We start from the raw sequence: 26412 nt of genomic DNA on the forward strand, positions 1-26412 counted from the left end.
AACGATACTGATCGAAGGTAAATTTTTTACTTCCGATCATAGCTGCAGGCTCACGCTGGCAAGTGACAGCGATGGAACTGCGGTGTAATGATTTTACCACCGATCAGAAGCAGTGTTTACCGAACTGACATGCGCATGTAACTAATTCATCCGAACAAGCCGGACTCGAACATTCAGGGATCCGCCCATCTCTATTAGCTATCCTTTCTAGCTTTGCATCATCTGCAAATTTGATCAGTTTATCTTCAGTTCCTTTATCAACATCATTTATAAAAATGTTGAACAACACTGGTGCCAGGACAGAGCCTTGTGGTACCCCACTTGAAACACTTTACCAATTGGATGTGCAACCATTTATTACCACTCTGTGAGTACAATCACTGAGCCAGTTATGAATCCACCTAACCAAACCGTTGTCATCCCATACATGGTCATTTTTTCATTAACTTTTCAATAAGGATAGCATGAGGTACTTTATTAAATGCTTTGCTGTAGTCGAGATATACTATATCTACCGCATTTCCCTGATCCACCCAGTCAGTAATTCCATCATAGAAGGAAATTAGTCTGGCACGACCTGTTTGCTACAAACCCATGCTGACTCTTTTATTTACTGTATTCTTATCCAAGTACTTACATATATGCTATTTAATAATTTGTTCAAAGATCTTTCCTGGTATAGAAGGCTCACTGCCCTGTAATTTCCTGGCTCCACCTTCTTTTCTTTTTTGAAGATAGGGACAACACTTGCCCTTCTTCAGTCATCTGGGACGTCTTGTTCTTCAGGATTTTTCAAAGATTCTGGCTAGTGGTTCTGCAATTTCCTCTGCTCTTTCAGTCCCTAGGATATAATTCATCTTGACCAGGAGATTTAGGGTATGTGCACACGTTGCGGATTCGTGTGTGGATTGACAGCGGATTTGGCCCTGCGGATCCGCAGCAGTTTTCCAAGTGATGTACAGTACCATGTTATCCTATGGAAAACAAAAACGCTGTGCACATGCTGTGGAAAATTCCGTGCGGAAACGCAGTGGTTTATTTTCCACAGCATGTCAATTCTTTGTGCGGATTCCGCAGCATTTTTACACCTATTCCAGTATAAGAATCCGCAGGTGTAAAAATGCAGGCGAAATCCGCACTAAATCCACAGGTAAAACACAGGCATTTTGACCTGCGGATTCTACAGATTCCGCACGCAAAAATCCGCACACGAATCCGCAACGTGTGCACATACCCTTAAAATAATTTAAATTATCTAAGTGTTACCTCGCCATCTCTCTATTTATAGATAGTGTAGATTTTTTTTATTCCTTCGATAGCACAGTGAAGATCAGTTGATGTTACGATTGCTTTCTTAGAGAACACAGATGCAAAATAGTTATTTAAAAGTTTGGTCTTCTCAGCATCATTTTTGACCACTTTACCTTTTTCATCCTCTAAAAATCTTATAGCATCTTTGACTTTTGTTTTGCCATACCCCCAAATTTTTTTTAATTTTGGTCTCCCTTGCAAGCCTCACTTCATTACTGTGTTTAGCTCTTCTAACACTTGCCCTGCAGACAGCATTATATTCTTCTTTAGTTATGCCCCGTCTTTCCATCTAATATAGATTGTTTTCCTTTTTATCAAGTGTTTAAGTTCTGTGTTTTTCCATCCTGGTATCTTTAAATGCTTTCAATTTTTCCTTTTGGGATTGTTAATGATAGTGCAGTGAGAATTTCATTTAGCAAAATCTCCCATCCTTATTGGACATTTCTGTCCTTTAGAACCTCCAGCCATTGGACCTACCCTCTCTCTGAGTTCATTAAAATCTGCCTTTCTGAAGCCCAACCTTAACCCCTTTCCTACATTAGACGCACTATTCCATCCATGTGACCTGGGACCTAAGTCCCAAGGACGGAATAGTACATCTAGCGCAATCAGCTGCGCTCACGGGGGGAGCGCAACTGATCGCGGCCGGGTGTCAGCTGATTATCACAGCTGACACCCAGCACTATGTGTCAGGGGCGGTCACACACCACCCCCAACACGTTATCCCCTGGCACACTGCGATCAAACACGATCGCAGTGTACCAGGGGTTTAGGGAAGCATCGGGAGGGAGGGGGCCTGCAGGGAGGCGGCTTCCTCATGCTTGCAAAGCGCCGGCATGAAGAAGCCTGCTGATCTGTCACAGCGATCTGTGATGTGACAGATCAGGGATCTGTCACATGACAGTTATGTCCCCACTGGGACAATGTAAGAAAAAAAGTGTATAAATAATTTATAAAAAATCGCTAAATTAAAAAAAAAAAAAAATTCCCCAATAAATTCATTTTTTGAAAATAAAAAAAAATAAAAGTACACATATTTGGTATCGCCGCGTCCGTAACGACCCGCCCTATAAAACTGTTCCATTAGTTAACCCCTTTATTGAACCCCTTAAAAAATAAAAAACAAAGCAAAAAATAAAGCTTTATCGTCATACCGCCGAACAAAAAGTGCAATAACGCGCGATCAAAAAGACGGATATAAATAACCATGGTACCGCTGAAAATGTCATCTTGTCCCGCAAAATACGAGCCGCCACACAGCATCATCAGCGAAAAAACTAAAAAAGTTATAGCTCGCAGACTAAAGCGATGCAAAAATAATTATTTTTTATATAAAATTGTTATCATTGCATAGAAGCGCCAAAACATAAAAAAATGACAAATGAGGTATCGCTGTAATCGTACTGACCTGAAGAATAAAACTGCTTTATCAATTTTACCACACGCGGAACGGTGTAAACGCACCCCCCAAAAGAAATTCATGAAACGTTAGTTTTTGTTCATTCTGCGTCCCAAAAATTGGAATAAAAAGCGATCAAAAAATGTCACATGCCCGAACATGATACCAATAAAAACGTCAACTCGTCCCGCAAAAAATAAGACCTCACATGACTCAGTGGGTCAAAATATGGAAAAATTATAGCTCTCAATATGTGGTGATGCATAAACTATTTTTACAATAAAAAGCGTCTTTTAGCGTGCGACAGCTGCCAAACATAAAAACCGCCATAAATAGTAAATCAAACCCCCCGTTATCACCCCCTTAGTTAGGGAAAAATAATAAAATATAAAAAAAATGTATTTATTTCCATTTTCCCATTAGGTCTAGGGGTGTGTTGGGGTTAGGGTTGGAGTTAGAATTGGGGGGTTTCCACTGTTTTGGCACATCAGGGCCTTTCCAAATGCGACATGGCGTCCGATCTCAATTCCAGCCAAAAAAGTCAAATGGCTCTGCTTCCCTTCCGAGCTCTGCCATGCGCCCAAATAGTGGTTTACCCCCACATATGGGGTATCATTGTACTCAGGACAAATTGCACAATAACTTTTGGGGTCCTGTTACTCTTGAGAAAATAACAATTGGTGGTGAAAAGATCATTTTTGTGGAAAAAATATGATTAATTGTACGGCTGTACGTTATAAACTTCTGAGAAGCCCTTGGGGGTTCAAAATGCTCACCACACATCTAGATAAGTTCCTTGGGGGGGTCTAGTTTCCAAAATGGGGTCACTTGTGGGGGGTTTCCACTGTTTAGGCACATCAGGGGCTCTCCAAACTTGACATGGCATCCCATCTGAATTCCAGCCAATTTTGAAGTGAAAAAGTCAAACGGCACTCCTTCCCTTCCGAGCTCGGCCATGCGCCCAAACAGTGGTTCCCCCCCACATATCAGGTATTGGCCTACTCAGGACAAATTTCACAATAACTTTTGCAGTCCAATTTCTCCTGTTACCCTTGGTAAAATAAAAAAATTGAACCTGAAGTAATTTTTTTTGTGAAAAAAAGTTAAATGTTCATTTTTTTTTAAACATTCAAAAAATTCCTGTGAAGCATCTGAAGGGTTAATAAACTTCTTGAATGTGGTTTTGAGCACCTTGAGGGGTGCAGTTTTTAGATTGGTGTCACTTTTGGGTATTTTATATCATATAGACCCCTCAAAGTGACTTCAAATGTGATGTGGTCCGTAAAAATAAAAAGGTGTTGTAAAAATGAGAAATCGCTGGTCAACTTTTAACCCTTATAACTTCCTAACAAAAAAAAATTTTGGTTCCCAAATTGTGCTGATGTAAAGTAAACATGTGGGAAATGTTACTTATTAAGTTTGAGTGCCATATCTCTGTGATTTAAGAGCATAAAAATTCAAAGTTGGAAAATTGCTAAATTTTTGCCAAATTTCCATTTTTTTCACAAATAAATGCAAGTTATATGAATTAAATTTTACCACTAACATGAAGTACAATATGTCACGAGAAAACAATGTCAGAATCACCGGGATCCATGGAAGCATTCCAGAGTTATTACCTCATAAAGGGACAGTGGTCAGAATTGTAAAAATTGTAAAAACATGCAAACCACCCTTGGGACTAAAGGGGTTAAAGTATGAGTCCTCGCAGGTCTTCCTCCTCTTGTAATTCAAAATTCGAGGATAGCATGATTGCTTGCCTCCTAAATTCCCAGCCACCTTTACTTCCTCAACCATTTCCTCCCTGTTGGTAAGAATTATGTACAGGATTGCAGATTCTCTTGTTCTCTCTTCTACCTTTTGAAAAGCTAAAGTCAGCAAGAGAAGACAAGAATTTTGTGGACCCATTACTTTTGCCTGAGAGAGCTTCCCAAGAAATATCTGGATAGTTAAAATCTCCCATGATTACTATGTCATACTTTTTTGAGAACAGAGTCATCTGATGTAAAAAGATTTCATCCATAGCGTCAGTCTGTCCAGTTGGCCTATAGTAAACACTACAATAGTGTCCTTTCTGTTCGTCTCTCCTTGTATTCTTACCTAAACCGTTTCCTCAGAGCTACCATTCCCTGAAGCTTGGATCTCTGTGGAGATGTTTTCCTAACATACAATGCATCACCTACTCCCTTCTTGTTAATCTTGTTTCTAATAAATAAGTTGTAGCCTTCAAGGTCTGTATTCCAATCATGTCTATCGTCCCACTAAGTTTCAATGAAATCGTATTTTTCTTCCTATGTTAGCAGCATCACTTCTCCTTGTTTGTTTCCCATGCGCAGTGCATTTGTATAGACACATTTTAGTTTGTGGTCGATTTCTCTTGCTCCTTTCTTTTCATTAAGAATTTGAGGTTTTTGTTAATTTCTACTTCTGACAGCAGGGTTCTCAAAAGAATGAGCTGCATATTTCTAGCTGGCCATATATTTCCCATCCCATATTGCTCTAGTTTAAAGTTCTCCTTATGATGATTGTAGCAAGGCATCTACCAAATATGTGTTTTCCTGTTTTCGTAAGATGCACCCCATCTCTAGCAAAGAGTCCATCATACAGGTAATTCACTCCATGGTCAAGAAACCCAAAACGTTGCTCACAGCACCATCGCCGTAGCCAGTTGGTCACCAGTAGAATCCTGTTCCGTTCGCCTTGGTCCAAGTCCATCCACTGGGAGCATGGATGAGAAGATGACATGCGCTTCCAGGACCTTCACTTTCTGGTCTCTCTATAGGTCCTTTTTCGCTTTGTCACTTGTTCCTGTAGCACTGAAGAGTCTTGATACCTACAGTATCATACACATCTTTGATTTGGGCACCTGGAAGCCAGCACACTTCTCATGAGGTGATGTTTGGTCGGCAGCTAGCGGCTTCTGCTCCTCTCAGTAGGGAATCCCCCACGACCAGCACTCTCCTTTTCTTCTTCACCACAGCGCTTCTTTTCCCTTCAATATAAGAGTAATTTATTAATTTTTTCATACGAGAAAAGTTGTTAATGGTAAAAGCAGAAACACTGATGAAAATCCGATCAGAAACTCTCATTACGCTCAGATCCATTTTTTGCGTGCCAGAAAAATCACTCACGTCCGAAAGAGGCTTTAGTACAGCTGAGGCAGGACGTCAGCCATAAGCAAGACATACATCCGGGGAGAGATTGGCTGCAGTGGTTAGGTGACTTGACCAGCCAATCATCAGCAAAGAATCCTGCTCAGGTCACTCCTGACCGCTGCAGCCAATCACAGGCGTCAGCAGTCCTGCTGGTAGTACAGTGACGGCTCCTCTTCCAGCAGACCAAAGCCAGTATTTATCACTGAGGATCATCATTTTCACAGGACTGGCTGGAGAGTATGAGGTGACGGACGCCCCTGTGGGGCACTGTGTCACACTGCCCGTGCTCCCCAGTACACACGGGCAGGATTATCACTGGGCCGGAACATCACCGAGCAGCCATCACGGTTCTCTCACATCCGGGTACGTAGCGCCCCCCCGCGTGCGCTCTGATTGGTCTTTTCCGGAACGGAAATGACGTAGGGGGACCGGGGAGGTGGGAGTGCACGCTTCCGGCTGCGTGCAGTGGTGTCAGGCGGCGGCCGGAGCGGACACACAGCGGCCAGACATGGACATAGAGCGGGAGTTCCGGGAGGCGGACAGGAACAACAGCTGGAACTCCATTTACCAGGTGAGGAGGCGGCAGCGCCCGTGACGTCACACATTCCAGCGCTGACGGGAAAGGGTTAATGACTGACAGCTGTCAGTCACCCGGCTGCTGCAGGATCTGCTCGTCCCGTCCCCCGTGTCACATCCTGGGGTTCCCGCTACATGTATAGTCACATTTCGGCTCTGCTACATACAGGTCATTGTGCAGGAGACCGTCTCATTGATATCATGTGTTCTAGCACACCCTGTACCAAAGGACTGTAAGATCACACTGTAATATGGCACCCTGTACCGTAATATCTTACACTGTACCATAATAACAATGTCACACTCTATACCGTAATATCACACCCTATACCGTAATATCGTACCCTGCACCGTAGTAATATCACACTGTACCATAGTAATATCACACACTACTGTAATATCACACTGTACCGTAGTAATATCACACGCTACTGTAATATCACACTGTACCGTAGTAATATCACACGCTACTGTAATATCACACTGTACCGTAGTAATATCACACGCTACTGTAATATCACACTGTACCGTAGTAATATCACACGCTACTGTAATATCACACTGTACCGTAGTAATATCACACGCTACTGTAATATCACACTGTACCGTAGTAATATCACACGCTACTGTAATATCACACTGTACCGTAGTAATATCACACGCTACTGTAATATCACTCGCTACTGTAGTATCACACTGTACCGTAGTAATATCACACGCTACTGTAATATCACACTGTACCGTAGTAATATCACACGCTACTGTAATATCACATTGTACCGTAGTAATCAGGGCTGTGGAGTCGGTAAGCCAAACCTGCGACTCCAACTCCGACTCCTCAATTTCCCTTACACCGACTCCAACTCCGACTCCGACTCCGAGTTGGATAGATTTAGATAGAACAGAATATATATTGGTGTACTACCCGGTTTTCATTCTTTTTGGTACAGATACGATATGGATAGACAGATATGGATAAATGGATAGATAGAGCAGATTTCTAATCTGCTTTTGCTATTGAAAACATTATCTATGAGCTCAAAAACCTTTCAGGTGATGCGGTTTTTTAAAAAGATGATCAGCTTTTGCAGCTGAAAAACGTATCCTCAAAAAACACAGGAAAAACGCTGTGTGTGAATGTAGCCTTAGATCAGGAATATAACAGCCATTTATAGGACATTTCATAACTTTCCCAAATTCCTATGAAAAAATATTCAGCACATCCTGCATTGAATTACTGTACCCAATTTATTATATATTTTAGGAGTCGGTCCATTTTATACCGACTCCGACTCCACCAAAATGAGCACCGACTCCACGACTCCGACTCCGACTCCACAGCCCTGGTAGTAATATCACACGCTACTGTAATATCACATTGTACCGTAGTAATATCACACGTTACTGTAATATCACTGTACTGTAGTAATATCATGCTACTGTAATATCACACTGTACCGTAGTAATATCACACGCTACTGTAATATCACATTGTACCGTAGTAATATTACACTGTACCATAGTAATATCACACGTTACTGTAGTATCACACGTTACTGTAGTATCACACGTTACTGTAGTATCACACGTTACTGTAGTAATATCACACACTACTGTAATATCTCACACTATACTATAGTAATAATATCACACACTGTACGGTAGTAACAATATCACTCCTTGTACTGTAATATTGCACACTGTACTATAGTAATATCACACTGTACCATAGTAATGTACCATAATATTATACTGTACCGAAGTAATATCACACACTGTACTATGTCACACTGTACGGTAGTAACCATATCACACTGTAGTAACCATATTGCACCCTGAACCATAATATCATATCCTGTACCATAATATTGCACCCTGTACCGTAGTAACAATATCGCACCCTATACCATAGCTTCACACATTGTACCATATCACATACTGTACCGTAAATGACCCTGTACCATAGTAATATTGTACCCTAGTAAAATCACACACTACTCCAATATCACCCACTGTACCACAGTATTATCACACACTGTACGATAATGTTAAACTGTACGGTAGTAACAATATCACACCTTGTACCGTAATATTAATATCACACACTGTACTATAGTAATGATATCACACACTGTACCATAAATCACCCTGTACTGTAGTAATATCGCATTCTGTACAGTAGTAAGGCTAGTTTCACATTAGCGTTTACGGCCGCAGCGACGACCAGCGCCAAACGCAACAGGCTGCAATTTGGTTGCGCTCGGCGCACCATCAAACGCATACTGCTCCACGGCCTGCGTCCCCTTTGCTAAAGATAGGGGTCGCAGGACGCATGCAGCGTCATGCGTCCGTAGGCGGAGCTACCGGCGGAGGCGCGGCAGGGGCGGGGCTTAGTGGCGGCCGTGCGCAGCCCGACGCTGCGGCCTTAAACGCTAATGTGAAACTAGCCTAAAATCACACACTACTGTAATATCACCCACTGTACCATAGTAATATCACACACTGTACGATAATGTTACACTGTACGGTAGTAACAATATCACACCATGTACCGTAATATTATCACACTGTGCTATAGTAATATCACACTCTGTACCATATCACACTGTACTGTAGTAACAATATCACACCCTGTACTGTATTAATATCACACTGTACTGTAGTAACAATATCGTACCCTGGACCTTAATATTGCACCCTTTACCGTAGTAACGATATTGCACCCTATACCATAACATCACACATTGTACTGTAATATCACAGTAGTAACGGCATGGCGTCCTGTACCGCGGCATTGCGCCCTGTACCGCGGTATCGCATTTATTTTATCCACTTATATAGCGCCATTAATTCCACCGCGCTTTACAGACATTATCATCACTGTCCCCGATGGGGCTCACAATATAATTTCCTTATCAATATGTCTTTGGAGTGTGGGAGGAAACCGGAGTACCGGGAGGAAACCTACAGAGAGAACATAAAACTTGAAGATGTTGTCTTTGGGATATGAACCCAGAGCTGCAAGGCTGCAGTGCTAACCACTGAGCCACTGTGTTATAATAATAATGTCACACTGTACCACACAGAAATATCACACTGTATTGTAATATCACACTGTACTGTAATTATAACACTACTGTAATAACGATATCACACCCTGTACCGTACTATTACTCTAACAATTACATACTGTACCATAATAACAATATCACACACTACAGTAATATTCACATGATGTGCCTTAATATAATCACACGCTATGATAAAAATATCATACTGTACTGTAATAAAAATCACACCCTGTGCTATATTACACTGTACCATAACATTACACTGTACTGTAATAATACCACATACTGTGCTGTGATGGCAATATCACGCTACTGTTATATCTCACACTACTGTGACATCACTCTGTGCCATAATAATCACACATTATACAGTGTCACACCATGTACTGTAATGTCATCTGGCACTGTACTGTTATATTGCACATTACTGTAACGTCACACTTGTAGTGTAATATCACACACTGTCATAGTAATATTCACACACTGTGCCGTAATATCACAAACTTTTATATCGTAACTACTGTAACATCACTCTTTACCGTAAAAACGCACTGGACTGTAATATTACACATACCGTAATAATGACACTATCACACCCTGTACTGTAATATTGTGCACTCTTTTATATTGCACACTACTGTAACATCACACTCAGTGTAATGATATTACACACTGTACAGTAATACACTGTAGTGTTATATCTCAAACTATTGTAACATCACAGTGTACCGGAATATTACACATTGTCCCTAATATCACAACTATACGATATCACAGCCTGTACTGTAATAGGTATAATCATAGACTCTACTATTATATAGTACATTACTGTGTAATCCCACACTGTACTGTAATAATCCACCGTGTACCGTAATATAAGTGTATGCCAATATCACACGCTGAATCATATATCACACACTGTACTGTAATATCGCATACTACTGTAACATCCCTCAGTAACGTAATGATGCACTAGACCGTAATATTACACATTGTACCATAAGAATATCACACAGTATGCTGTACTGTAATATCATCATGCACTGTACCATGATATCGCACACTATGATAACCACACTTTGTAAATATTTCACACTACTGTAAAAACTTTCTGTACCATAATAACACATTGTACTGCAATATCCCACTACCGTTATATTACACTTTGTGCCACAATATCACACTCTGTACCGTAATATTGTCACAGTTGTGAGCCGGAATAGCAGTATAATATTACCCACTGGTTGTGTGCGGGAGTAGAGTACTTGTGTTATACACTGGTGTGCCCTGTGATAAGGATATAATGTTACACAATGTACTGCTATAATGATATAATCTTGCACACTGGTATCATACTGTAATAATGTACAGGGCCTGCAAGTTGTCATTCTCTGGTAAAAGCTGTTTTGCTGATAATGCGCTGTGTGCACGGTGTGTTACACTGTCTTATTATATCGCCGGTGTAGCGTCGCACTGTCCTGGGTGTAGAATACCGTTATTCCGTCGCTCTGTCCTGGGTGTAGAATACCGTTATTGCGTCGCTCTGTCCTGGGTGTAGAATACCGTTATTCTGTCGCTCTGTCCTGGGTGTAGAATACCGTTATTCCGTCGCACTGTCCTGGCTGTAGAATACCGTTATTTCGTCGCTCTGTCCTGGGTGTAGAATACCGTTATTCCTTCGCACTGTCCTGGATGTAGAATACTGTTATTACGTCGCTCTGTCCTGGGTGTAGAATACCGTTATTCCGTCGCATTGTCCTGGATGTAGAATACTGTTATTCCGTTGCACTGTCCTGGATGTAGAATACTGTTATTCCGTCGCACTGTCCTGGGTGTAGAATACCGTTATTCCGTCTCACTGTCCTGGATGTACAATACTGTTATTCCGTCGCACTGTCCTGGGTGTAGAATACCGTTATTCCGTCTCACTGTCCTGGATGTACAATACTGTTATTCCGTCGCACTGTCCTGGGTGTAGAATACCGTTATTCCGTCGCATTGTCCTGGATGTAGAATACTGTTATTCCGTTGCACTGTCCTGGATGTAGAATACTGTTATTCCGTCGCACTGTCCTGGGTGTAGAATACCGTTATTCCGTCTCACTGTCCTGGATGTACAATACTGTTATTCCGTCGCACTGTCCTGGGTGTAGAATACCGTTATTCCGTCGCACTGTCCTGGGTGTAGAATACCGTTATTTCATCGCACTGTCCTGGGTGTAGAATACCGTTATTTCGTCGCTCTGTCCTGGGTGTAGAATACCGTTATTCCGTCGCACTGTCCTGGATGTACAATACTGTTATTCCGTCGCACTGTCCTGGGTGTAGAATACCGTTATTTCGTCGCACTGTCCTGGGTGTAGAATACCGTTATTTCATCGCACTGTCCTGGGTGTAGAATACCGTTATTTCGTCGCACTGTCCTGGATGTATAATACCATTATTCCATCGCTCTGTCCTGGGTGTAGAATACCGTTATTCCGTCGCTCTGTCCTGGATGTAGAATACTGTTATTCCGTCGCATTGTCCGGGATGTAGAATACCGTTATTTCGTCGCTCTGTCCTGGGTGTAGAATACCGTTATTCCGTCGCACTGTCCTGGATGTGGAATACCGTTATTCCGTCGCTCTGTCCTGGATGTAGAATGCTGTTATTACGTTGCACTGTCCTGGGTGTAGAATACCGTTATTCCGTCGCACTGTCTGGGTGTAGAATGCTGTTATTGTGTTACATTGTCCTGGGTGTAGAATGCTGTTATTGCGTTACATTGTCCTGGATGTAGAATACAGTTATTCTGTCGCACTGTCCTGGGTGTATAATACCGTTATTCTGTCGCACTGTCCTGGGTGTATAATGCCGTTATTCTGTCGCACTGTCCTGGGTGTAGAATACAGTTATTCTGTCGCTCTGTCCTGGGAGTAGAATACCGTTATTCCGTCGCACTGTCCTGGATGTAGAATACCGTTATTCCGTCTCACTGTCCTGGGTGTAGAATGCTGTTATTGCGTTACATTGTCCTGGGTGTAGAATGCTGTTAGTGCGTTACATTGTCCTCGATGTAGAATACCGTTATTCTGTCGCACTGTCCTGGGTGTATAATACCGTTATTCCGTCGCTCTGTCCTGGGAGTAGAATACCGTTATTCCGTCGCACTGTCCTGGGTGTAGAATGCTGTTATTGCGTTACATTGTCCTGGGTGTAGAATGCTGTTATTCCGTCTCACTGTCCTGGGTGTAGAATGCTGTTATTGCGTTACATTGTCCTGGGTGTAGAATGCTGTTATTCAGTCTCACTGTCCTGGGTGTAGAATGCTGTTATTGCGTTACATTGTCCTGGGTGTAGAATGCTGTTATTCCGTCTCACTGTCCTGGGTGTAGAATGCTGTTATTGCGTTACATTGTCCTCGATGTAGAATACCGTTATTCTGTCGCACTGTCCTGGGTGTAGAATACCGTTATTCTGTCGCACTGTCCTGGGTGTAGAATACCGTTATTCTGTCGCACTGTCCTGGGTGTAGAATACCGTTATTCTGTCGCACTGTCCTGGGTGTAGAATACCGTTATTCTGTCGCACTGTCCTGGGTGTAGAATACCGTTATTCTGTCGCACTGTCCTGGGTGTAGAATACCGTTATTCTGTCGCACTGTCCTGGGTGTAGAATACCGTTATTCTGTCGCACTGTCCTGGGTGTAGAATACCGTTATTCTGTCGCACTGTCCTGGGTGTAGAATACCGTTATTCTGTCGCACTGTCCTGGGTGTAGAATACCGTTATTCTGTCGCACTGTCCTGGGTGTAGAATACCGTTATTCCGTCGCTCTGTCCTGAATGTACAATAACTTTCTCAAAATTACACACTGTCCTGTATGCAGTGTATTGCGTCTCACCTAGTCCTGCCTGTTTAATAATGTTATGACAACTCTTCCTGAGTATATAATAGGCCTAATATATTACACTCAGCCCTGTAAGTGTAATATTATTACATCTCCCCCTGCTCTGAGCATCTCATGGTGTTCCTACATCCCTCTGTGTGAGTGGTCAGTAATGATGCTATCATTGTTATGGAGACATGTTGTGGACGTATAGCAGTACAGAGGGATGTTATATATTATACCTTACATTATTCGGCTCCAGTAATGGGCACGTAGCAGTGTGTGTGCTCTGAGTGATCCTGAGCGCCTACCTGTGCCCCTATCCATCCTCGGGTGCTCTACCATCTCCATGCACCGTCTCACCTGACGGTCGGTACATGATGCAGATCACATTGCCACCAATGGAAAGCCTTGAGCCGACTCGTCCACACATTGTGTAACCACAGGTGACCAGTACATAAACCCTTGGTATGGGCGCACATTACTCTAAAATCAGTGAGAGGCAGTCAGGATGTGCTGGGAGTTGTAGTGTCTGTGGAGACCTCTTCATCACATCCATTTTTAAAAGGGCTTACAACAATTGCACCAAATTTTACTTTGTGCCATTTTTTTCATCTGTGACAGTCGTGGGGTGGCACGTGCCCAGTCTGCCATTAATAAATGTGCAGAGTAGATATGGGGGTGTGCGGCTGTCAGCATATCCCCCACTCCTGAGCACTTGGCGGTAACTTGCGGGGCTCTCCCTAAAATATTGTACAACCGCAATGTTTCCCTGTGGGGGGAATGTTGGGAGATTAGGGATCTCAGAATCATTGTACGTGGGGAGTGATCCACTCATTGATCGCCCTTGTGTCCTGTCTGGCGCTGGCGCTTTCCCCCCTTATTTCTCTGACATTGATTTTCTTTAATGGACAGGGCACAGCATTTTGGCCGTGGCTGTGACAGCGATTCCGGTCGTCTGAGTTACAGCCGTTTCCATCAAGGTCTTCCCTCTTTCCTCCTGTGGATATTTAGCTGAGATAGTGCCGTGTCCTGTACCGTGATGTGAGCAATCAATGGCGGATATTGGCTGTGGTCAGCTACTCCGCTGCTCCGGCACTGCAGCCTTGTCCCCAGCGTCTCATATACTTATAGGGGCTCTTACAAGGGGGCGCTACGATGAGCTGCTTTGTGCTGATGTCTGTATGACAACACTTCATGCGCCAGTGGCAGATCTGTGTTATCATAGAGACTCTAGAGCCACAGCAGTCAGGCAGATCTCTTATACATTTCCTTCTGCTGGATTCAGAAGTGTTGGTATTTGCTCCAGAGTCCCTATGATAACACTCATGGTCAAGGAAATGCCAAGGGTGGGACAGGTGCAGTATTGCACCCTCCGTTCATTTAGGTCCCCTGGTGATTGTGCTTAAATGACTAATGGCAGCCATAACAGTGCCCAAAGGGCGCTACCGCCCAGTACTGCAATCCCTCCTGCGGTGTGTGTCAGTACTCTCTTTACTTCTGGAATTCTATTTAAGGACCGGGAGGCTCAGAATAATATATTTTATTATTATTTACTAATATATATACATTTTTCCCCAATGCATTGAATTTTGCGTTTTTGAATGGTCACAGAAGGAAGTGGCTTTTGACTCTTTATCCCTTTATTTGCAGTCTGCACTGAGTGTTGGGTAGTTACGCCTGAACGTGACTTGTAGACTTCCCCTTTTACATGTGACATGGTGTTGGTACCTGAACACTAGTGATGGTCGATGATGCAGCTGTTACGTAGTAATGTTGCAACCAGCGTCATTCCTGGTTTTCGACATTTCTAATGATGCAAAGTTCCTCTCCGGACCTCGCATGGTGGCGATAGTTGAGGATGCAGGCTCTTGATGATTGCACCGCTATACAAGTGAATGAGGTTGGAGTGTAATCCGGAGGGCACTGTGACCGTGTCACAGTACTTTTGAGGTCACAGTGCAACCCCATTCACCTGTATCATGCTGCAATGTAGCAGCGACAGCTAGCAAACTTTGGAAGCACGACCGGTGCTGTTGCCTAAGTCACTGTGTAGCTACAGCCTAATTCTGCACCTCAGGATGGCGTCTTACCCTATAACCCTCAGAGTGCACATATTCAAGGGTCCAGAATGTTAACCACCGTTTTTATTTAAAAAAAAAAAAAAAATCAGCATACAAGAAAATAGTAAACTTTGTAATATATCTTATCAGAGAAATCTGCTTCTTTCTCCTCCTAGACTGATCTTTCATTCTCAGTTCGTGGGTAAAATCGGTGTTCAGTGAAGGCAGCATGTTACATTTCAGAGATAGGTGATGGCAGTTGGTGATTTATAAATTCTATGGAGGAAGGAGGAGCTAAAAGCAGACAGACATTCTGTGGAAATGGCATAGTTATAGTTATAAATATTATAAAGTGTGTTTTTTTTTTTTTCTCATGTGTACTATTGACTTATGATAAAAAGAATATTTAAATGTTTCCTCTTTAAGAAAACTCCTATTTAAAAGGGGATAATAAAAAGCCTGAACTATTTTTTTTATTCTATTTAGAAGCTTAAAGGTGTTTTTTTTTTTGTTTTTTTTTATTTCTTTTTTTTAAACCCCTTTGTCCCCAGGTACAGTTTGATGTAAAACAAACAAACAAAATTGATCTTTACTTACCCTCCCCAGGTCCAGAGCCTAGTATCTCATGCTTCGCCCGTTGTTTCTTTTTCTCTGCATTCTTGCTATCTAGTCAACACTGCAGCCAATCACTAAGCTTGGCAACTCTGTCAGAGTGGCTGCAGTGCTGTTGTCAACGCTGCAGATAGTCTCTGCCACTGTTCTCTGCATTTGTTACTAATTCTGGACCCGGGCAGGAGGACTGTGTGAATAAAGCAAAGTTTTAGTTTTGTTTTTTTGTCTCCCAAACTGCACTGGAGGAAAGTAGTTTTTCTGAAATAAAAAAAATTATGTCTAAACATTTGAGTAGAAGTCAAATTTCAGTTCAGTTTTACAATGCAGAACGCTGCAGACATCAGAGAAGGATAGCTGTCGCTCAGCAGCAGCTGTCATCTGTATGTGTTTATCCCTTTAAATGTGAGTGCAGCCTCCTCATGCAATTGGTTTGGCCACCTATGAAGGCTGTGTGGTTGGTGTGGATCTGCGTCCTCTATTCCGAATATGATCCTGCTGTGCTGGTAAATCATTCAGCCTGAGATTTCAGGAGGTACAATGTGATGGTGTCAGCAGTCTCCACTGTGGGGTCATTAGGATGCTGCCTGTCATCACCTTCAGCTCTAATGGCTGCTGATGGCACAATGCTTCCCATGTATCGCCCCTCCTGCTGTCACTGAGATGAAGGAAGGGGGGGTCTGTCAGGTCCTGGTCACTATGTGGAAAATAATCAGGGCACTATATTTTGTTATCAATACTTTCTGATTGTTTCCCCAGTGTGTAATATTTTGAGGTGTTCTGTAATGATGAAACCTGCACAATCTATGTATTATCTGTGAGGTGCATCCAAAAATCCTCTGCCCCATGTAATATGTGGACCCATTCTCCATCATCCTGCATCTTCTGCCCCCATGTAACATGTAGACCCATGTTCCGTCCTTCTTCATCCTCTTCTCCATGTAACAAGCGGACCCATGCTCCGTCCTCCTGCATCCTCTGCCCCCTTGTAACATGCGGACCCATGCTCCGTCCTCCTGCATCCTCTGCCCCCCCATGTAATATGGGGACCCATGTTCCTTCCTCCTGCATCCTCTGCCCCCATGTAACATACAGACCCATGCTCCATCCTTCTGCATCCTCTGCCCCCCATGTAATATGGGGACCCATGTTCCTTCCTCCTGCATCCTCTGCCCCATGTAACATGTAGACCCATGCTCCGTCCTTCTGCATTCTCTGCCCCGTGTAACATGCAGACCCGTGCTCTGTCCTTCTGCCATTCTCTTCTCCATGTAACAAGCGGACCCATGCTCCGTCCTCCTGCATCCTCTGCCCCCTTGTAACATGTGGACCCATGCTCCGTCCTCCTGCATCCTCTGCCCCCCCATGTAATATGGGGACCCATGTTCCTTCCTCCTGCATCCTCTGCCCCCATGTAACATACAGACCCATGCTCCATCCTTCTGCATCCTCTGCCCCCCATGTAATATGGGGACCCATGTTCCTTCCTCCTGCATCCTCTGCCCCATGTAACATGTAGACCCATGCTCCGTCCTTCTGCATTCTCTGCCCCGTGTAACATGCAGACCCGTGCTCTGTCCTTCTGCCATTCTCTTCTCCATGTAACAAGCGGACCCATGCTCCGTCCTCCTGCATCCTCTGCCCCCTTGTAACATGCGGACCCTTGCTCCGTCCTTCTGCATCCTCTGCCCCCCCCCCATGTAATATGGGGACCCATGTTCCTTCCTCCTGCATCCTCTGCCCCATGTAACATGCAGACCCATGCTCCATCATTCTGCATCCTCTGCCCCCCATGTAATATGGGGACCCATGTTCCTTCCTTCTGAATCCTCTGCCCTCATATAGCATGCGGACCCTTGCTCCATCCTTCTGCCCCCTTGTAACATGCGGACCCTTGCTCCGTCCTTCTGCCCCCTCTGCCCCATGTAATATGGGGACCCATATTCCTTCCTTCCTCCTGCATCCTCTGCCCCATGTAACATGCAGACCCATGCTCCGTCCTTCTACCCCCTCTGCCCCATGTAATATGGGGACCCATATTCCTTCCTTCCTCCTGCATCCTCTGCCCCATGTAACATGCAGATCTATGCTTCGTCCTCCTGCATCCTCTGCCCCATGTAATATGGGGACCCATGTTCCTTCCTTCTGCATTCTCTGCCCTCATGTAACATGCAGACCCATGCTCCGTCCTTCTGTACCCTTGTAACATGCGGACCCTTGCTCCGTCCTTCTGTACCCTCTGCCCCCCCATGTAATATGGGGACCCATGTTCCATCCTTCTGCATCCTCTGCCCCCATGTAACATGCGGACCCATGCTCCATCCTTCTGCATCCTCTGCCCCCCCATGTAATATGGGGACCCATGTTCCTTCCTTCTGCATACTCTGCCCTCATTTAACATGCGGACCCATGCTCCGTCCTTCTGCCCCCTTGTAACATGCGGACCCTTGGTATGTCCTTCTGCCCCCTCTGCCCCATGTAATATGGGGACCCATATTCCTTCCTTCCTCCTGCATCCTGTGCCCCATGTAACATGCAGACCCATGCTCCATCCTCCTGCGTCCTCTGCCCCATGTAATTTGGGGACCATGTTCCTTCTGCATGCTCTGCCCTCATGTAACATGCAGACCCATGCTCCGTCCTTCTGCATTCTCTGCCCCGTGTAACATGCAGACCCATGCTCCGTCCTCCTGCGTCCTCTGCCCCATGTAATATGGGGACCCATGTTCCTTCCTTCTGCATGCTCTGCCCTCATGTAACATGCAGACCCATGCTCCGTCCTTCTGCCCCCTTGTAACATGCGGACCCTTGCTCCGTCCTTCTGCCCCATGTAATATGGGGACCCATATTCCTTCCTCCTGCATCCTCTGCCCCATGTAACATGCAGACCCATGCTCCGTCTTCCTGCATACTCTGCCCCATGTAACATGCAGACCCATGCTCCGTCCTCCTGCATCCTCTGCCCCATGTAACATGCAGACCCATGCTCCGTCCTCCTGCATCCTCTGCCCCATGTAATATGGGGACCCATGTTCCTTCCTCCTGCATCCTCTGCTCCTGGACACCTCCTCGACTCATATCCAAGAATCCCCTACACTCAATGTCAGTGCCTTACACCATATAGGAGGTTGTACGGTGCGCAGACGCTCCTTAAAATCTTTCATCCTCCATGATTCATTGTGTATTGTGAGATGCCTGTGTCCGAACCTGCCATCCTGCACAGCTCTACACACACAGCAAGTCCAGACCCATCGGCCTCAGTCACCACCGCCATCCCTGTCCAGAGTTACCTCATATCAACAGTGTTGACATCTGTGTACCCAAAGATGTGATACCGGTATTACCAAATAATAATAGAGGACCCTTCTAAGACCCTGTAGATTGCACTCATACCCTGTGATTTGTAACTAAGCTGTTTTATATCTTGGATCCTTTTATAAGTCTGATGACTGTGCTCCCATACAGTGGAAATACCTAAAGCGGATTCCTCTGAGCCTCTTGATAACTGAATAGAACTGCTATAAGCCATGCATAAGGGTGCACCACAACTGCATCTGATGACAAATTACCATGGCTGCCTACTGCTTACTGCCTTAATGGTGTGACCGGAGGAAAAGGGGAATTCTAATTAGGGGCCACTAGATTTTCTTTTATAAGCACATTAAATAATTTACCTTGTACCTATCCTTAATTACATCCCGTTTTTATACTCCGGAGCTGCACTCACTATTCTGCTGGTGCAGTCACTATGTACATACATTACTTATCCTGTACTGATCCTGAGTTACATCCTGTATTATACTCCAGAGCTGCACTCACTATTTTGCTGGTGCAGTCACTGTGTACATATATTACTTATCCTGTACTGATCCTGAGTTACATCCTGTATTATACTCCAGAGCTGCACTCACTATTCTGCTGGTGGAGTCACTGTGTACATAAATTACATTACTTTTCCTGTACTGATCCTGAGTTACATCCTGTATTATACCCCAGAGCAGCTCTCACTATTCTGCTGGTGGAGTCACTGTGTACATACATTACATTACTTATCCTGTACTGATCCTGAGTTACATCCTGTATTATACTCCAGAGCTGGACTCACTATTCTGCTGGTGCCGTCACTGTGTACATACGTTAAATTATTTATCCTGTACTGATCCTGAGGTACATCCTGTATTATACTCCAGAGCTGCACTCACTATTATGCTGGTGGAGTCACTGTGTACATATATTTACTTATCCTGTACTGATCCTGAGTTACATCCTGTATTATACTCCAGAGCTGCACTCACTATTCTGCTGGTGAAGTGACTGTGTACATACATTACATTACTTATCCTGTACTGATCCTGAGTTACATCCTCTATTATACTCCAGAGCTGGACTCACTATTCTGCTGGTGCAGTCACTGTGTACATACGTTACATTACTTATCCTGTACTGATCCTGAGTTACATCCTGTATCATACTCCAGAGCTGCAGTCACTACTCTGCTGGTGCAGTCACTGTCTACATACATTACTTTACTTATCCTGTACTGATCCTGAGTTACATCCTGTATTATACTCCAGAGCTGCACTCACTATTCTGTTGGTGCAGTCACTGTGTAAATACATTACATTACTTATCCTGTACTGATCCCGAGTTACATCCTGTATTATACTCCAGATCTGCACTCACTATTCTGTTGGTGCAGTCACTGTGTACATACATTACATTCCTGTACTGATCCTGAGTTACACCCTGTATTATACCCCAGAGCTGCACTCACTATTCTGCTGGTGCAGTCACTATGTACATACATTACATTCCTGTGCTGATCCTGAGTTACATCCTGTATTATACTCCAGAGCTGCACTCACTATTCTGCTGGTGCACTCACTGTGTACATACATTACTTTACTTATCCTGTACTGATCCTGAGTTACATCCTGTATTATACTCCAGAGCTGCACTCACTATTCTGCTGGTGCAGTCACTGTGTACATACATTACTTTACTTATCCTGTACTGATCCTGAGTTACATCCTGTATTATACTCCAGAGCTGCACTCACTATTCTGCTGGTGCAGTCACTGTGTATATACATTACATTACTGATCCTGTACTGATCCTGAGTTACACCCTGTATTATACTCCAGAGCTGCACTCGCTATTCTGCTGGTGCAGTCACTGTGTACATACATTACATTACATTCCTGTACTGATCCTGAGTTACACCCTGTATTATACCCCAGAGCTGCACTCACTATTCTGCTGGTGCAGTCACTATGTACATACATTACATTCCTGTGCTGATCCTGAGTTACATCCTGTATTATACTCCAGAGCTGCACTCACTATTCTGCTGGTGGAGTCACTGTGTACATACATTACTTTACTTATCCTGTACTGATCCTGAGTTACATCCTGTATTATACTCCAGAGCTGCACTCACTATTCTGCTGGTGGAGTCACTGTGTACATACATTACATTACTTATCCTGTACTGATCCTGAGTTACATCCTGTATTATACTCCAGAGCTGCAATCACTATTCTGCTGGTGGAGTCACTGTGTATATACATTACCTATCCTGTACTGTTTCTAAGCTACTGACTTTATTATACTCCTGTGCAATGTAATTCTGGTTGTGTTTGGAGACTGTCAGCATGCATGATGCATACAGCGATACTGTGGAGCAGCTCACTTATTGAGAGGTGTTGTAGTAGCTGCTCATGTCTGCGCTCCTCCATTGACCCCCGGCAGGACAGTGGTCCTCCTTCCTGCAGCAGAAGCTGGTTCTTCTCTCTTGGGTTAATATTTGATTTGTGCTGTTTCACATTTCTGCAAAACCTATTTAGTTTGACCGTGTGAAGCGGCCAAATCCGGAAAGGAAAGGAAGGGAAGAAGTTGTACATCTGCTGTGTGTGTGGGAGAGGATGTTCTGCAGCGCACTTCGGAGAAGTCTCTGACCTTTGCTGGTGCAGGGGTCACCAGTAAGTTTGGAAGGAAGCTGCCGCTGGATACTTGCACTTTCACCGCTCAGAGATGGTATCAGAGCAAAGGGGCAAAAACACAGATCACACAGTTAGAAAAGATGAGCGGAAAATGCCCAGGGATCAAAGGGGCTTGTCACTAAGCCGGCACAGAAGTGAGATAGTCGCTTAAAAGGATTGTCCGGAAAGTTACCGAAGATCACAAAAGAAATAATATTGGATGAAAATAAAATACACATTTACCCACCAAATTCCCAACCACTCAGTCACAATGTCATGACTAAAGTTATTACTATGACCACTGCAGCCAATCGCTGATGCCTGTATGTTATGCACAGGGCTAATGTGGCCTGTGATTGGCTGCAGCAGTCGTGATTGATCTATGTGGCGACGTCACTACAGGACTAGTGGGAACTATAGCTGTGTGACTGTCCCAGTGGAGTTCAATAGAGCAGGCACCTTTGCTGACTAATTTGACAGGTGTGTAATGTTTTTATTTTGTACAGTTTTTGCAACTTTTCTTTTGTTTACTGGGGGGGGTCCACCAGTCAGACCCCCACAATGGACATGTTCTCTTTATCCAATGGATAGGGGATAACATTGAAACTTGAATACCTCTTAAAATTGGGCATGCGTATTACATGTGAACCTCATTGTTTGAAGCCAAATGGAGAACTCCCCTTTAAATTTATTTTGCCGTTTTTTTCTTGTTGAGCATGAAGGGGGCCCCTCGATTGTTCCAGGGTCAGACCTTGCCAATCTCACAATATTCTGACTAGAAGATGAAGGGTAAGGCCAAGAAAGTTCCTGGAATTTTTGCCTTCATTTCCTCACACGGAAACTACTGATGTTTCCAGCTCTGCGCATTTGGATCTATTTTCGTATTTCCCATATCTGTTTATTTGCTATCATAGTTTAACAAATAAAAACTTATTTTTTTATTTCCTCCAAAAATTCTTACAAATTGTAATGGAGACGCTTAGGCTGTGTGCCCACGATGCGATTTTTAAGCGTTTTTGCCACGATTTTCGGCACGAAAACGTTTAAAAAACTCGTACATGACGCCCCCCATGCATTCCTATGACATTCCGCACATGCTGTGCTAATGCTGCGCTTTTTTCCGCGGCGGAATCGCATCGTGGAAAAAAATCGCAGCATGCTCATTCTTTTTGCGGAATCGCAAAGGATTGCCGCGATTCCGCACCCATAGGAATGCATGAGAACCGCTTACTTCCCGCATGTGGCTATGCCCACCATGCGAAAAGTTAAGCGTCTCATGTGCGGTTGGTACCCACGGTGTGGAGGAGAGGAGACTGTCCTCCAGGCCCTGGGTACCATACCCCTGTAAAAAAAAAGAATAAAAAATCGGAGTATATTTACCTTCTAACGTCCCGCGCTGCATTCCCGGCCTAAGCGTTCCCAGTAATGCCTTGCGGCAAGGTCCTGTGATGACGTAGTCTCGCGTGACTCTAGTGGTCTCGTGAGATCACTATAGCAAAGCAAGACCAACGTCATCACAGGTCTCGCAAGGCATCGCTGGGAACGAGAGCGTCGCTGAGACTGCGCTGGACGTCGGAAGGTAAATATACCCCGATTTTTTTTATTTTTTTTATAATTTTTAACATTCTATCTTTTACTATTGATGCCGCATAGGCGGCCTCGATAGTAAAAACCTGGTCACACTTGTCAAACACTATGTATGACGAGTTTGACAAACCTGTCAATCACTTTCCCAGCGATGCTTCAAATCGCTTGGAAAGTGCTTGAATTTCGCACTCGAAAATCGAGAACATAATCGCGGTAAAGTCGCGCTGAAAAAAACGCGCGATTTCTGGGATGGAGTCCGGTTTTGAGTGTCCGGTTTAAAACGCAACGTGGGCACATAGCCTTAAAGTAGAGAGCCCAGAACCAGTAGATTGTCTGTCTGTGTTTACTACCACTGTCAGATCATCAGTGTGTGTTTGTTTATAAAGATCCGAACAGAAAAATAACATCCGGGCTTCTTAAAGGAGCAGCTCATCTAAATTGAGGACGAGCCACTAACAGATCAGGATATAAAGGTTCCTATAGGTTCTCGGCCCTGGTGACATAAAGTAATGAACATCGTGGGGGGGCTTGCTATCCATTTGAAGACTTCCATTCTAAGCCACTCCTCGGCCTGAGAAAGCTGATAACGGGGAGCAATAGTTCATATTCACCTATTATTCCCTGTTATTTGCCATTTTCCACCAACTGTAATTTTCTAGAAGTGGATGAGTGACAGAGAGGATAGAAATCCCCCTGTCCTCTTGTCCCGTATGTGCAGTACTGAGAACCTCAAGCTCCTCTGTGTAATGATGCGCTGGGGGGTTAGTGTCCCTTTAAATCCTGCAGCGGGGTCGTGTCATTCCCACACTGTGCATCTGCTTACATTTGATAGGATCAGATGCTAAGTGCTGGGATAATATTAGAAAGCTCCTTAGTCTGGGATTTTGCTATCCCAGCTCTGCTAAAATTGCTGATTATGTACCATATTTTCTGGGGAAGTTCACTGATTTCCCTGAACAGCTGAAGGTTAAATCCGACATTTCGAGGATCGCCTTAAATGTTGGTCATCTCAAGGACTTGAGAGATTAACTGCTACTGAATCACGTTGTCCCCTCATCCTTTTACATATCACAGCCGGCTTCTGCTAGAGAAGGCATGCCTCTGCGTGTAATGGGATCTGGTTTATAGACATAGGGTTCTAGTGTAATGACAGGTTTCCTGGAAAAGCCAATTTAAAGGGATAAGTCTAAGACAGGCGGTCAATCCGCGACTGGACAGTGATGTCACTGGGTGAGGGCTGTGAGGGTCATACTCTATGTAGCAGGTCTGCGATTGGATGAGGTCACACAGTCTGGTATCAGCTTAGTCTGTAGTTTTGTGATTTCATTGTACTCGAACTCTGTGACATCATCATCAAATTACAGACTGACTTGATACTACATTGTATGACTAAACTTCAATACAACATCATCAGCCAGTTAGACTATCCAGATTATCATCCAATTGCAGATCGACCTCCTTGCTGTCATGATCCCAGTGCAGATTTTTGAGCTGCACGGCAGGGGTTAATGATTGTGGCCTCTTTTTGGTTCTGGGAGAGCTCTAATCCCTGTCAGTTATACTTTTGCCCTTGGCATAGTGTGGTGACCCCTGAGTGTCTTTGTGCTGTGTTCTGGTTGCTTGATACTCTGTGTACGACTCGGTCTGTTCTCTGGATGTTGCTTGTTGGATTCTGCTTGGTACCTTCTATGTCTGTTTGGTTTTGACCCCTGCTTGGCCCTGACTATCCGTTCTGTCTCATCCCTGGTACTTTACTGCTATATCTGTGTATGACCTCCGTTTTGCCTGACTCTGAGTATTTCTGTTTAGTGTCCTGCCATCTCTGGAAGCAGGACGCTAAGCCCCGCCCCTTGCAGTCACATGACCGTAGGTCCTTCACTGCTTGCTAAATGTGACATCGGCGGCCGTACCCGCCGATGCCCCTTTAGCGGCGGTGCCCGCCGCAGCTTCCTCTCACCTGCCTCCCCCTGCTCGCGCGTCCTTCCGCGCTGCTTGCCGCTCTGCTGCGGGTAACCGCGCCGGCCTTAGGCCGCGCGCGCGCGTTCCTCCGGCCTCTGTTGGCAGGGGGCGTCGCTAGGGGAGGGTCTGTAGGGCGCACTTCCGGTCTCCGCATATATCAGGCGCCCGCTCCATTCTGAGGGCGCCTGATGATTGTTTGTGACTCGCAGCACCCATCGGCCTCACCTTTTTCAGTGTTCCCTGCCTATCCTTGTTGCTCCGTTGTCTGCCCTGTTCCTGGTCCTTGTCCGTCAGCCTGTCTCCTTCCGTGGTCCTCCCTGTACCTTTCCTGTAGTCTTCCTGCCATCACCTACTGCCTTCCTCCCCGCTACTCCTGCCCTGTCTGCCAGTCCTCCGAGTCGTCCCTGCTGGCTCCGGCTGTCGCGGTTCCGCCCCCTGTGGTCCTGCCCCTAACGATCCCTGTACAGGGGTCGGTCTTCACCAGGTGCGCTCGGCCCAGGGGCTCCGGATCCGCGATCCAGGGGGTCCACTCTTGGACGTATTGCCAGAGGCGTCACAGTATCATCAGGCCATGGATCCCGCCGGTGCCGCTGCCACCACACAAAAGGAATTACTTTTCCTTCGTGAAAATCAGAGCCGGATAATGTCCTTTATGAAGTCTATGGACACCCGGTTGTCCGCCCTGCAGACCTCTGACCCCGGACACGCTCCCCTCTTAGTCAGCCTTCAGCAGGAGCTCGCGCAGCAGCGCGACGCCCAATCCCACATCTTGGGTTACATGGCATCCGTGGATGACCGATTACAGGCCCTGCAATCCTCTGCTGCCGCTGC

At 44.7% G+C, this 26412-nt stretch overlaps 1 protein-coding gene and 1 long non-coding RNA gene across 3 annotated transcripts in view; one reads left to right on the top strand and one right to left on the bottom strand.

Moving 5' to 3' along the window:
* Window positions 1-458: 458 nt before the first annotated feature.
* On the bottom strand, window positions 459-6229 carry LOC141094707 (uncharacterized). The gene is made up of 2 exons (XR_012233159.1): window positions 5842-6229; window positions 459-5702 (listed from the first exon to the last, which is right to left on the bottom strand). It is a non-coding gene; the product is annotated as an uncharacterized lncRNA (long non-coding RNA).
* Window positions 6230-6234: 5 nt separating this feature from the next.
* The window catches only part of PTPN1 (protein tyrosine phosphatase non-receptor type 1), a 79354-nt gene continuing 59176 nt past the window's right edge, over window positions 6235-26412 (top strand). Inside the window, exon 1 of one of the 2 annotated variants that reach the window (XM_073580598.1) lies at window positions 6235-6436. In XM_073580598.1, the coding sequence (XP_073436699.1) occupies window positions 6374-6436 (63 nt within the window). In that variant the 5' untranslated portion in view covers window positions 6235-6373. The remainder of the gene's footprint in view (window positions 6437-26412) is intronic. The other variant, XM_073580599.1, reaches the window with a different exon arrangement.

This window comes from Dendrobates tinctorius, unplaced genomic scaffold, assembly GCF_039654945.1.
Source record: "Dendrobates tinctorius isolate UK_male_01 unplaced genomic scaffold, ASM3965494v1 ptg000065l, whole genome shotgun sequence".
Lineage (NCBI taxonomy): Eukaryota > Metazoa > Chordata > Amphibia > Anura > Dendrobatidae > Dendrobates > Dendrobates tinctorius.